The sequence below is a fragment of the Rhinolophus sinicus genome, chromosome 17 (assembly GCF_057876585.1).
Source record: "Rhinolophus sinicus isolate RSI-liver-muscle chromosome 17, RSI-T2T, whole genome shotgun sequence".
Lineage (NCBI taxonomy): Eukaryota > Metazoa > Chordata > Mammalia > Chiroptera > Rhinolophidae > Rhinolophus > Rhinolophus sinicus.
Genome location: NC_142517.1, coordinates 37,146,598 through 37,161,598, shown reverse-complemented (window position 1 = coordinate 37,161,598; position 15,001 = coordinate 37,146,598). Strand labels below are relative to the sequence as shown.

Genomic DNA, 15,001 nt, shown 5'->3' with positions numbered 1-15,001 from the left:
ATGGCACGTAAGAGGCAGCCACAGTATAATGGTTAAGACCATGACAGTTAAAGCTGGGAAGCTTGGGTTTGAATACTGGCTCTATCACTTACCAGCTATGTAACCTTAGGTGAGTTACTTAACTTCTGCGTGGCTCAATTTCCTCATCTATAAATTAGGAATAATAATATCTCATGTGGTATTACAAGGATTTAATGGATTAGGTGAATTAATATTTATAACACTTAGAATAGTGTCTAGCATATATACTCTATATGTGCTTAAAAATTTTTTTAAACATTATATATTCATATAACACTGTAAATAGAAGTGAAACCTCATTAGAGAGATAAAAATAATCCAACCTTCTAAAAGTAACACACAGATGCTTCTGGTTTAAGGAATGCACGTCTATATCCTTTCATCCTAAGGGCATTTGATAATGACAAATTATTGAAGTCTTAGAAAACAAAAAAGGTACCAGCATCAGACCAGAAAGTATAAGAAAGTCTTAGATGATTGAAAACAGATGGGTTAAAATTGACCCAAGAAACATACCAGCCCCAAACAAAAAAAAAGTTAAGAGGAACCTTTTAAAAAGAGACGTTTAATTAACCCAAGATTACTTTTCCTTCTCCAAGTATCTAATTAGACCACTTGGCTCGTCAAGTGCATTGACACTTAACATAAGCATTCAATATAAATGCCTTTTTAAATCGCTTTAAAGAAAAAATTACGAGTTAAAGAATAGAATGTTATAAACCTTTACAATATAGAAATTACTAAGGAAAAAATCAAGATGTGGAGAAAATGAAAGGAAGTGTAAATTCAAAAATGTTTCTTTTCCTAGTGAAGAGTTAATGCTCTATCGAAAATTAATTAATTTTAAAATTAAAGCAGGGAACAAGAAAAAAACAAATAACCCAAGTAAAAAATGGGCAAAGGACTTGAACAGACATTTCTCCAAAGATGATATACAAATGGCCAACAAGCTTAGGAAAAGATGTTCAACATCCGTAATCATTAGGAAACCGTAAATCAAGATCATAATGAAATATCACCTAATACCCATTAGGATGGCTACTATAAAAAAAAACCAGAATAACAAATGTTAACAATGAGGTGGAGAAACAGGAGCCTTGTGCTCTGTTGGTGGGAATGTAAAAACAGGATTTCCGTATGATCCAGCCAGTCCACTTCTGGGTATATATCCAACAGAACTGAAAGCAAAGACTCCAATGGATATTTGGACACCGATGTTCATGGCAGCATTATTCACAATAACCAAAAGGTGAAAGCGACCCAAGTGTCCATCAAAGACAAATGGATAAACAAATGTGATATATAAACACAAAGGATTATTCAACTTTAAAAAGGAAATTCTGACACATGCTACAACATGAAATGAATCTTAAAGACATGCTAAGTGAAAAAGGCCAGTCAAAAAAGACAAATATAATACAATGTGATTCCACTTATATAAGGTATCCAGAGTAGTCAAATTCATAGAAACAGAAAGTAGAACAGTAGTTGCCAGGTGTTGTTGGGGGGAGGGTAATGGGGAGTTGTTCAATAGGTATAGAGTTTCAGTTTTGCAAAATGCAAAGTTCTGGAGATTCGTTGCACAACAATATGAATGCAGTTAACACTACTGAAGTGTACACTTTAAAATGGTTAGGATGGTAACTAAATTTAATAGTTTTGTTTCTACCACAATTACAAAGAAAAAGAAAAGCAGGAGAAGGTATATCATTGAAATTATATGTTTAACCACAAGAGAAGTAAAAATAGGAGAGGAGGCAATGAAGAAGTGCTAAACTTCTCATCTTTCATCTTGATCAAAACAAAACAAAACTTTAAAAGTAGTTAACTCTGGGTGGTAGACTGGGGATTGGAGTAAGATTACAGACGGAAAGGTGTACTCTGTACTTGGATCCTTCTGAATGGCATAGATTATTAACATTCCTGCCATGTAAAGGTTATGATTATAAAATTTACTCTCTAATAAAATACGAAACAAATTTTGAATGACTTCTATAAATAAAATTGTTTTCAATATTTAAAGTTTTTTACTAAAAAATAAAAACAGAAAACTGTTCTTTTCTTCTAATGACATTAAGGGAAACTGCTTATCTTAAATCAATTTTTCTTTCAAAATACCCTCGAGGTTACTAGTACGAGGGGGTAAGGGTTGGGAGGAATGTATTTTAGAATTAGAAGAAACAAAAGGCTCCCACAGACTTTCTCTGGCAAAGAACAAATGTGACATTATCAATTTTGAGTGCAAGGGGAAAAAAATTAGTATGATCAGACACCCTCAAACTATAACTTCCTTATTAAGGTTTGCATGGAGTTACAATTAACGCATATGTAAGCATGTCTAGAAACAACAGGGATTTTTCAGAAATCTTATTTTTCAAGAGTTAAAAATATTTATCAGAACATATAAATATTTTTTAAACATCTGTGTAATCCTTAAACAACGTTAAGTGCATTCTTCCTAAAGAGACTCAATGAAGGAGTCATGCTTTATCAACTGCCACTCCTTAAGTTCCAGGAACTAAAACATTTAAGGGAGTTTTATATAAACACTTCTCTAAGTAATTGGGAAAATATCATGTTCACACACTACACAATCACCAGATCCTTATTATAGTACCAGAGCTAAAAATGAGCTGCAAAATAAAGATATTACATTTAAAAGGTATACAACAAGTTACGCAAGAAAGATTTTTTTTCTGGTTTTAACTTCACTGTTAGCATAAATTACCTTACCACTGGTCTTCAACAGACTATAGTTGGCTTCACCACAAAGATTCCCAAAATGACAAATTTAGATATAGTTTTAGCTGGATTTTATTTTTTAAAAAGGGGGAAAAAGCATTTTTAATTTTGCTGTTGGATTTCAGAAGATAAACTGCTTCAAGCATTCATTATGTTACTATGTTCTAAAATACAGAATCTAAAGTTTTTCTTTAGGGCTAATTGCTTTTAGAAATAAACCTGAAAAAGAATCACATTCAGCCCTTCTGCTATCTCAACATAACCTTGTCTTCTAAATTAAATGTATAATCAGAAAAAATAATTCTATTTATTATCACCAATATAGTAGATTTAGGCAGGATTATCCATCGATGGTAAAAACTATTGGGTGAAAGGTTTTGGAAGAGTAGAATATTCATACATTCTTAAAGTATCACCCATTAAATTAAATGTTAATTATAAAAAATAATAGAGCAACTTCCATTTTTTAATCTTCTCTATCAAGAAGACAGAAAATTGACTCAAAAAGAATAAATGAAAAATGAATGACAATAAACCAAAAAGTAATCTTAAAAAGCCGCTTCAATATAGTAAAAAGGAAAAGAAAAATTTCTCTGAAGGGTAAGACTCAGCCTTGTATTGTGGCTTACTAAACCCCAATGTTATCATCCATAAAATGGAGATAATGATATCTACCTCTGAATACTATTGTGAAGATTAAATAAAAATAAGTGCCAAACACTTATTACAGTTCTTGGAATATGTGGGTACATTATAAAAGTTCATTTCTATGCTCTTTAACATACTTCAAAGGGAGACAGAAGACTGGGTATCTTTGAAGATAATTTATGAAATTTTTCTAAGTATTGATCATATTTCATTAAATAACTGATCACTGCTAAAATATAACACTGCCTGCAAAACTTAGCCAAATGGTTAAGATAAGAAAAATAAATGAGCTACATAAAAAAGAAGAGGCAAAACTACTATTTGAAGATGTCTTTATCTACCTATAAATTCTAGGACAGTTAACTAAGAAGTTATTAGAACTAAAAAGGTGACCAATTCAACTTAAACATACAAAAATAGATGGTATATAATAAGCCTACAAGAATAAAAGATCCCATTTATAAAAGCAACATAATTATGAAATATCTTAGAATAAACTTAACAGGAAATGTGTAAGACCTATGAGACAGGAACCTTACTGAAAAACATGAAAGAAATTAGTAAGTAGGTATTATACCACACACTTGTAAGGCAAGGCTCAATATTATAAAACTATCAGTTTTCAAATTAATCTATAAATTCAATGCAATTCTAAATCAAAATGCCAATACGATTTATTTTCCTTTGGAACCTATAAAAACCTTTAAAAATTCATCTGTAAGAGAAAATATACAAGAATAGCCAAGAAAAACTGGAAATAGAGAATTAATGAAATGGGCCTTTCTGCAACATATATCAAAATTAACTACAGTATTACAATAATTAAACCAATGATGGTAGATGTAAAAGTAGATTTCTCTCCACAAAGCAACAGAAAAAGAATAGAAAGTACTTATGCACATCTGAGTTCAGTATGTAACAAAATTTTTTCAACCTATTCAATACTGGTATCGGTAGAATACATTTTGAAAAAAATTAAGGTGTATCAGTACCCCACAAATAACTAATCCCCCAAATGCCAGATTTATTGAAAAGATCATTTTAAAAGCTGCACAATTAATAACAGAAAAAATAGAGCATTTTTAGATGAGAAACACGTCTACCTAAGAGAACAAACCCAGAAAAGGACAGATGTGATTAAATAAAAATGAAAAACTCCAGACAAGTAACAAGTTACAGAAATGCAGGCAACTTTTTAAACAAAATATCAATGTCTCTTCAAACAAACATATATAAAAAAAAGAATCGAAGAGAAAAATGGGCAAAAGACATGAATAGACAACCCACAAAAGCAACACAAATGATCAATAATGTATAAAAAGATACTTGTAAAAAAAAGTTAGCGTTTTTTGCCAATCTTATTAGTAAGTAGTATTAGTAAGTAGGCAATAATTTAGAAGACTGATAACATGCAACAGGAGCATAAGGAAAGCTTCATCCATAGAGTTGTTGAGAATGCAAATTCATAAGCTTTTGGAGGATAACATCAAGTTTTAAAACACATATCTTTGACCATGTTTGCAAGAATATATATTAAATATAAGGCTGTTCCTTCAACATGATTTGAAAGACTGATTTAATGAAAGCAACTTTATGTGTTCAAACCAGAAAAAAAGGTTAAATGCATTATATAACAATACTGTAGAACACTATGTACCAATTATAAAGAAAAAGGTAGATCACTCTATCTTTATGTATGTATCTATCCATTTATCTATCTGTCTATCCTGACATGATGACAAAGATGACCATAAATGAAAAAATTCAAGTTGCAGAAACGTGTAAAATTATGAACTCATTTATTGGAAAAATAAAATGGTCTGTCTGTGTGTATGTATATACACGTATCTATACTTATAGATAGATATACTGATATGATGTAGAATATCCCCAACTATTAACAGTGGCTACCCCTAGGAGGTGTGGGTGAAAGGCTATAGGGAGGGGGAACTTTCAACTTTATGTATTTCTGTATTTTAAATTTTTAGCTTTAGTCCCTTGCCCTGTGATCTGTATTAGCCCATTGATGGCATTTTTGTTTCTATCACCCTTCTCATCCACATTCCTACATAGGTTAGCTGCCATGTACAGTGCTTGGGATACAGAGCCAGCACACAGTGATTGTTCAGTTAATTCTGGACATTTCCACCTTGATGTCCCCAAAGCACCTTGAGCTCAAAATTCAGTTATTTGTTCCAGGTAATCCAGATGTGTACCTTCTCCTACACATCTCTTTCTTCTATATTCCCTAGTTTCTCAAACAAGACACCGATGAGTTGTCAGACCACACCCCTTCCCATTGGAAATCGGTCTGTAATTCATTGCCACTGAATCCATATCCTCTTTTCTATCCCCCTTATAATCTCTCACCTGGACTACTTCCAAAGCCTCCAAATTAGTCTCATCCATCACCAATTCAATTGCCATACTGGCTCCAAGAGCGATCTGTCTGAAACGAAAATCTGTCTGTCTCTTACTGAAAACCTTCACCAAAGAAAAAAGTCTGAAGCAAGAGTCTTCAAAAACTAGCACCTGTGACCCTTCTTAACACCTCACTTCCCATCAGTGCCCACTTCATACTTAGGCACTAATAAGGAATGCATATGGGTCTAAACAACGAAACTGATTTTAATTCCCCAAACAGAACACACAGTGGTGTAATGCCTGGAACCATGCCCCGCCCCCCACATCACCCCCACCAACAAACCTACTTCTCCTCTAAAAGGCCTCAGACATTTCATCCTCTAGGAAGGCTCCCCTCACCCCCGACTTCTCCCCAGTATCCATCCCTGCAGTGCCACTGACACACACACACACACACACACACACGCACGCACGCACGCACGCACGCACACACACCTCTACCTTTATTAACTCTTCCATGTCTTTCCTCCTACAAGTCTCTTAGATCCTCAAGGGCAGAGCCTTGGATTAATCCACCTCCACACCCTCTGTACCCACCCCAGCACCAAATGCATGGCCTGTCGTAGGTGTTCAACAATATTTATTAAACCGAGTTTAAACACACTTAAGTAATATGCAATATCCTCAGCAAGACTGAAATTTTAAAAATTCATGTTTTAATTAGGCTCATGTCAACCACAGAAAAACGGACACTCAAGTTATCTTAAAAAGCGGCTGGGAGTTGAAAGCTATCCTGGACCTCTGCGGAGAATTTTCCCGTGGAGAGCTAGCTACTTCTTTCTCCTCCGCATCCTCAGACCTTCACTCTGCACAGGGTCGGTCCTGGCCTTACCAGCCTCTCCCTCGACTCTTCAGCTTCAGTCCTCACAGTTAACAAGCCATTTATCTTCATATTATCTCATTCAAATTTCTAAGAGGGCTGTTTTGGTTTGGTTTTTAGCACAAGGCCACAAAGCCCTTTCTCTCCGCGAACGCTATGGATCAGTGCCCTGTGGTTAGGTGCTGTGTCAGAAGCTCTAGCACCAATAACTAACATTCCCCCAATTCTCCACTCAATATACTATTTTTATTTCCTTAGAACCATTACTAAAGTATATCACTAAAATTATTTTGCAATGCTTTTAAAAACAAGTCTTGCCAAGACTTGTTGACAGTAAAAAAAAAAAAAAAAAAATCCTGCCTATTTCTTCACTGAACCAGCTATACATTCCAAATGTGCAGGAGTTAACAATGTTTTTATTTGTACATGTGCACAGAAAAAATCCTCTGGATTGCTATAATTGTTCAACAGTAGTGGCTTAAAAAGCATTTTTTACAAGCTTTTTGCAAAATTTCCCATACACTTATAATGTAAAGAAATGAGTAGTTGAGACGTTTCTCTGTTAAATTCTATCCCATAATATTAAGCAACTTTATATAAGGATAATCACACACAATGGCAATCTATCAGTAACCAACAAAACTTGTTTCTCTTCCTCCAAACCAACACGACTAGGTAATGATTGAAGAAGGAAGGTCGCTCACTGACAAGCTACCGTGGCGAGGAAAGAGGGGTACAGGCTGTGACAAGGACACTCTTAGACGGTCTCCAAGAAAATCAGATCCTCAGTGCTAGTATTAACCTCTTACTAAAAAACTAGAAAAAAATCTAATTAAATGTCTGCTATACCTAGAGAGACACATTTGCAATAAAAACAAATTTAACAGAAATATAACTTTATGCACATCTTTGAAAGGAGAAGGCAATTTATTCACTAAAAAGTGCTGCTATTCCGAGGATCAACATTCACTGCAAAGAAATATTGTTAGAAGGGTATAAGGAGAAAGCTTTCTGATAATGGCTATTCAGAAGATCTAACGAAAAGAAACTTTTTCCAATGCAGATTGTCCTTCCATTACTTGATGTAAAGGAAAGATTTTCTATTTTAAAAATCAGGTAGGTGTTCTAGTTAGCCAACCTGTTTATTCACTATCCTCACTGGTGACTCATTTTAGTTTCATCTGTAGTAATGAGCAGCTGACTGTGTCATATCGTAACCATCAGTTTAGACCACTGTTAATAAACATATAATCTTAACAGATCTAATTTCAGAGGACAGAAATTGGTACAATTTAGAGTGCTGATGTTGTCTTTAAGTGAGGCCTGAAATGAAGGCACTATTAGAAAGCTTTCATTGAATTAAAGGCACTACAGAGCAAGGGGTTCTTTCATTCCTTAGCAAAAATTCATAGGTTTTAAAAAACAAAGAAAATGTTAACTTTAATGTCTTGGAGAAATTTTAATCACGCACTAAAAGGATTATTATCTCCTCATTCCTTTTTAAATAACTGGAGCAATGAGCCAAGAAAATATGATAATACATTCCTGAAATATACCAGGCTTTGATTTCTTTCCAAAGGAGAAACTTACAATGATTTTAATTTACTAATTAGGCCTATTTACATTTGTCAAACTAATAAAAATGGGAACAAAAGAAAAAGGCACTAGTTTCTTCACCTTTCATAGTTGGAATCACTGGAAACTATCTAAATTTAATAAGTCAAGAATTTATATTACTTAAAATCATGAAGGTAAACTGGAAAACTAAAAATAATAGCTTAACAATCAAAAATTGAGAGACACTAGGAGGAGAAAAAGCAAAAGGCTGTATGCACCCAATTTCTCATCTTTCAGAGTATCAACAGATACTATCTAAAGTTGACATATCACAAAACAGAAGTATAACTTTTAAAGTAATAAAGACAACCTCCAGAAGAACCAGAAATAAACTGTCAATAGTAGTTGCCTCTGGAGTTTGGGAGGATGAGATGGGGAACACTTTTTATTTTATACCTCTGTACAATTTGCACTCTCCTACCATGTGTGTACACGTATATTCATTTTTAATCTAGTTTTTAAGTTGTCAATAATCAGACACCTTAAGAAAAAAAGAACATGTACTGTATTTCATTCTCTGTACCTAACAACTCATGGACTGTCAACCTTATAAAATGGAACATATTCTAAAGTGAAATATCTCATCTATCAAACAAAAGTTAAGGTAAAGGGAGGAAAACTTTTTTCCCATAGTGCCAAGTTCATAGCTTACCACCCTTAATCAAAACAGCTCTGTGACAACTACAAACTTTTTAAAAACCTACACACACTTCTTGGTATTGTTTTAAAATCAAGACCTCCTTGACCAATTTAAGCAAAATCACTGATACTGTCCAAAAGATCTCCTGTAAACTACTCCTGAATGCAGTCAAGCTAACACAGAGGTCAGAGGTTTCATGGAGCAAACACACTAAACCAGTATGTCCTTACATCAAATCAATACGACATTTAGGGGCTTATATTTTCTTTGAAATAAAAAAGAGAGGCATTTTGCAAGTTTGCTATCTTCACTGATACTCTCAGGAATGTAAAAGTATGCATTGCAGTTTCAACCTCCTAGTGCTTGAGTTTTTTTTAAAGCAATTTACTTCTGCTTCGACAAGCACTAAGACAGGCCAAAGCTGTTGGGTTTTCTGTTAACCCTTAGTTTCAAACCTTTAGGCTCACAATAGCATTTCACTGTTACTAATGCTCCTAAATATAATTATCCCAAAGAAATTTCAAACCACAACTGAATTCAAGGGAAGAGGGGCACTTCACTTCACTGATTATGGAATATGATTGAACATAATGATCTCAGGACTGGATTACTTCTGGTAACCACAAGAGTTATAACTTAGACAATAAATACTATGAGTAAAGACCACAGATTTTCAAGCTTTGCCTAGGCTCATCGTCTTCTCACCTTGCATTATCTCACCCTACGGGACCATCCTTGAAGCCACAATGACAAAGAAGTATTCACAAAATTTTACTTTACACGTACACATCTAATCTTGGAGAAACGTAAGTACATAAGGTACATCCCTGAAAACGCATCAACTTCACTCTTAAATAGTAACTCCTACGTCTAATTTACTGGCAGATTGACCACAGTCCAGATACACTTCGTGAATTCTTACAGGTGATGAAGATAAACCTGACTTGGAGAACCCAAGGCTTTAGGCCTGCTGGAAATTAAAAGGGCAGCAAACTGAAGCAGTCCTCTCGTTTAAGCCCATAGCAACTTAAGTTAACTGAGGCACCACTTGGAATCAACTCTCACAACCCCAAATACATCCAGACCTAATGACGTAAACCCTTGTAAATTTCTTAGTAGGCGAGTCTCTCGAACCCACCAGGTGGACCTACTCTATTTCAAGGCTCCTCCTTCGGACTCTACTCTGGACACTCAGCCACGCGATTCCCGGGTGCCCTGCACCACACCTTGGGGGTGCCCCGATCCAGCGCCCCATGCTCCTCCCCCGACCACTCGGTCACCCATCCCGAGTCCTCAGAGTCGCCCTCCCAGATCAACCCTCCACAACATCTCTCCCTCACCCACCCCTCCGCCAGGCCAAGTCCAGCTGGCCTTCCCCCTCCCCTCCTACCCCGACCCCCGGACACTCACCCGCGGTAGTAAGCTTTCACCCGGACCTGGTGAGAATGGTCCCCGCTGCCGCCGCCTGCGATCGGGTGAGACATGGTAGTGCTGTCTCTCTGGGTCGGCATCTCCTTACTCCCCCGCCTCAACGCCGGAGGCCGAGGGTGCCTGGGGCGCGCCGGGGGGCTCCGCCGCTCGAGCCTCTCCCAGAGCCGCGGCAGTCCGCTCCCCTACCTGTTCTCCTCGCCCGCGGCGCCGACCCAAGGGTCGCCTCGCCCGGGCAGCCGGAACCGCGCGGCTCCTCCCACTGCCCACAGCCGCCACCGCCTCTACAGCCGCCCGGGCCCAGCACGCCTCCCTGCCTCCGGCCCTCCCACCTCGCTCGCTCCCAAGGCCCACATTCCGCGGGAGGGCGGGCACTACCACCTATCCAACTCAAGGAGCCTCAATGCCCGGCTGAACCATTCTTACGGAGGGCAAGGAAAAAGGGGGAGAGAGAATGGGAGACGCTAATGATCACATCAAATACGCCGGGAGGGAGGTTTTCGTGGAATCTGTGACTGAGAGAATGCGACGGTTCGGGTAACTATAGTTCGGTAAAAAGCCCCCTCCCTATAGGGAAAATGGTAGGGGACAAGCGCTGCGGCATCTCACCCCAGTTTCCTAACTTGGTCGCGTCCGCGGCCAGCCGATTTGGGATTCGGCTAGATTTGCTGTGCGGGTTTCTGGGATTTGGAGTTCCCGGGGGATTCTGGGACTTGAGGTTCCTTACGTGTAGAACGCCCCGCCTTCTCTCTGACAGTGTCTCCAGCTTGCGCCCCAGGAACTGTTGGGGTGGAAATCCTGAATCCAGCTTGGGCATCTGAGGTCACTGGAAATGACTGGGCTTCGTCACGATCTAGACTTTGTTCTCTGATGAATTCTCCCTTCCAATTGCATAAATCATCTCAATTATACAGTGCCTTTTTTGGGAATAAAAATTTGGTTACCTGTTTAGCATAGACTCTTTTATGGGAACAATGAAATAATGTAACAAATGTAATAAAGGTGGAAACTCAACTAGAAGATGCGATGAAAGACTGATTTTTCTTCCTCCGTGGGCCCCATATCTGCGCCCTTGTATGTTGCCATTGCATGGAACAAGTGTACGATGAATATTTATGCCTGCGGCCATCCATCCATCCATCCATCCATCCATCCATCCATCCATCCATCCATCCATCAGCATTGTTTCTGTTGACACAGGCTAACCAACGATTATAAAGAATCTGTCCTTGTAGCGTAGTCCCTGCCTTTCCACTGGTCTTGGCTACGTCACACACCGCAATTAGAGGTAGCATGAATCCAGCCCCTGCGTCAGTCTTGGTACCAACCCATGCTAAAAGGGTGGAATAATCAACGAAATAACTTTCTTTACTATGATAAAATAGGCTTATGGGATTGACTCATCAGAGATATTTGTGACAGTTAACCTGGTATAATGTTATTCAACTGCTACAAACTTGGATTATATGCTCTTAATAAAAGTCCTCCCTTGGTATCAGGGTTTTTGGCAATTGGGGATGTGCATCAGCGTGTTAAATATGAATCAGTTAGCTATGGAATATAAACTATTTCTAAAATGAGATTGTGAAATTTTAATTGGACTAATGGAAAAGTTAGTATGCTTGTGACAAATGTGAAACATTATATGCTCTAAAAAAGGAAATTTATGCTATATGGGAAGTGAGATTTTAGAAAGGTAAGGCATGAAACCGTTTTATTTTGGATACTGATTCCTTAGCAGTTTGAAAAATCCTTTATCATTGGCCTCATAGCATCCTTTGAAGGTAACCATTCTCTTAGAAAAGGCTTATTGTTTACTTTGTCATCAACAAGAATCTATAAATATTTATAGTTTGCTTCATCCCACCATATAAATAAGTTTTCTTTTTCTGAATGATGAAAGCTTTTAGTTGTGATTATCAAGCAAAGCATGACCATAATTTTTTAACAGCATTATTGAGGTATAATTCACATACCATACAATTCATTCATTTAAAGTATATAATTCAATAGTTTTTACTGTATTCACAAAGTTATGCAATTATCTCCACTATCTAATACCAGAACATTTCCATCTCCCCAAAAGGAAACTATATATGCATTAGCAATAACTCCCCATTCTCTTTAACCTCTGGTAACCACTAGTGTATTTTTTGTCGCTACGGATTTTTCTATTCTGGCCGTTTCATATAAATGAAATCATACAATGTGTGGACTTTTGTGTCTGGCTTCTTTAACTTAGCTTAATGTTTTCGAGATTCATCCATGTTGTATCATATATCAGTTCTGCATTCCCATATGTGGCTAAATAATATTTCATTGTATAAATATTCTACATTAACGATGCTATGAACATTCATATATAAGTTTTTGTGTGAAATATGTTTTTAATTCTCTTGGGCATATACGTAAGAGTAGAATTGCTGAGTCATACGGTGGCTCTATGTTTAACATCCTAAGGGAATGCCAAACTGTTTTCCAAAGTGGCCGCACCATTTTACATTTGTACTGGCCTTGTATGAGGGTTCCAATTTCTTTACGTCCTCACCAACACTTGTTATGGACTGTGTTCTTTGTTATAATCACCCTAGTGGTTGTGAAAGTGGTATCTCATTGTGATTTTGATTTGCATTTCCTTAATGATTAACGATGTTGAATCTTTTCATGTTTTATTGTCCATTTGTATATTTCCTTTGGAGAAATGTCTATTTAAATCCTTTGGCCATTTTTAAGTTGGGTGCCCTGTGTCTTTTTATTGAGTTGTAAGAGTTCTCTATATATTGTGGAAATAAGTCCCTTATTAGATGATTGCAAATATTACCTATTCTGTGCATTGTTTTTCCATTTTCTTGAGTGTATCGTCTGCAGCACGATAGTTTTTAATTTTGATGAAGTCAGATGTATCTATTTTGTTGTTGTTGCTTATGCTTTCTGTGTCGTGTCTAAAAAGGCTTTGCCTAAACGAAGGTCATGAAGATTTTACAATGAGTTTTCTTCTAAGACTTTTATAGTTTAAACTCTTATGTTTAGGTCTATGATCCATATTGAATTAATTGTTGTGTGTAATATAAGTGGTCCAGATTCATTTTTTTGCATATGGATATCCAGTTATCCCAGTACCATTTGTTGAAAAGCCTTTTCTTTCCCCATGTAATTGTCTTGCACCCTTGTCAAAAATCAATTGACCAAAATGTAAGAGTTTATTTCTGAACTCTTTAATTCTAGTCCATTGATCTATATAGCTATCCATAATACAAAAATCACAGTTTTCATTACTGTAGTTTTGTAGTAAATTTTAAACAGAGAAATTTGAGTTTTGCAACTTTGTCTTTTTTAAGATCGTTTTGACTATTCTGGGTCCCTTACATTTCCATATAAATTTTAGGATCGATTTGTCAATTTCTTCAAACTAGTCAGTTGGGATTTTGATAGGGGTTGTGTTGAACCTGTAGAGCAGCGTGTGGAATATTGTCATATCAACAGTATATATAGCCTTCCAAGCCATGAACACATAATGTCTTTTCCCTTTATTTAGATCTTTAATTTCTTTCAACAATGCTTTGTGGTTTGCATAGTATGTTTTGCATTTCTTTTGTTAAAATTATTCCTAAGTATTTTATTCTTTTTGATGCTATTATAAGTGGAATTGTTTTCTTAATTTCATTTTTTTTAACTTTTTCATTCTATTATTCTAAATGAGCATTCTAAATGCCGGGAATCCTGAAATGTTTGAGAAATAATTACTTAAAAGTGTGTTAATTTCATGAAGTTTTAGAATTTTATTTCACCTATCAATACAGACACTAGTGGCTTTTAGCTCTGGCTACACATAGGAATCACTGAGGAGCTTTTTATAAGCTATTTTGGTGGTAGTGGGAGGGCATCCCAGATCAATTGAAACAGAACCTAAGGGGGATGTCCTGGAGGATTTCTTTCCTTTCTTTCTTTTTTTTTCTTTCTTCTTTTAATTGAGATATAAAAGACACATAATATTAGTTTCAGGTGTACAACATGATTCGATATATTTTGCAAAATGATCACCACAATAAGTCCAGTTAACATCCATCACTACACAGTTACAATTTTTTTTCTTGTGATGAACACTTTAAAGATTTACTCTCTTAGCCACTTTCAAATATATAATACAGTACGAGCTCTAATCATCATGCTGTGCATTACATCCCCAGGACTAATCTTGTCTCTGGAAGTTTGTACCTTTTCACCACCTTTACTCATTTCTTCCACCCTCCACCCTTCACTTCTAGCAACCACCAATCTGTTCTCTGTATCTGTGAGTTTGGCTTGTTTTGTTTTGTTTTTGTGTTTTAGATTCCACGTTAAGGGCAATCATAGGGTATTTGCCTTTGTCTGACTTATTTCACTTAGCCTAAAGTCCTTAGGTCCATTCACATTGTCACAAATGGCAGGATATTTTTTAATGGCTGAATAATATTCTTTTTTGTGTGTGTTTATACATATATATATACATACATATATATATATATATATATATATATATATATATATATATATATATATATACACATACGTATCACATTTTCTTTATCCATTCAACCATTGATGGACACTTAGGTTGTTTCCATGTCTTGGCAATTGTAAACAATGCTAAAAGAACATGGTGCAGATATCTTTTTGAGTTG

General features: G+C 36.3%; 1 protein-coding gene across 1 annotated transcript in view; it reads right to left on the bottom strand.

Moving 5' to 3' along the window:
• PRKCI (protein kinase C iota) overlaps window positions 1–10,694 on the bottom strand; it is a 55,574-nt gene extending 44,880 nt beyond the window's left edge. The window contains exon 1 of the mRNA XM_019735351.3: window positions 10,323–10,694. Within this exon, the coding sequence (XP_019590910.1) occupies window positions 10,323–10,423 (101 nt within the window). The 5' untranslated portion in view covers window positions 10,424–10,694. The remainder of the gene's footprint in view (window positions 1–10,322) is intronic.
• Between the last annotated feature and the right edge of the window lie 4,307 nt (window positions 10,695–15,001).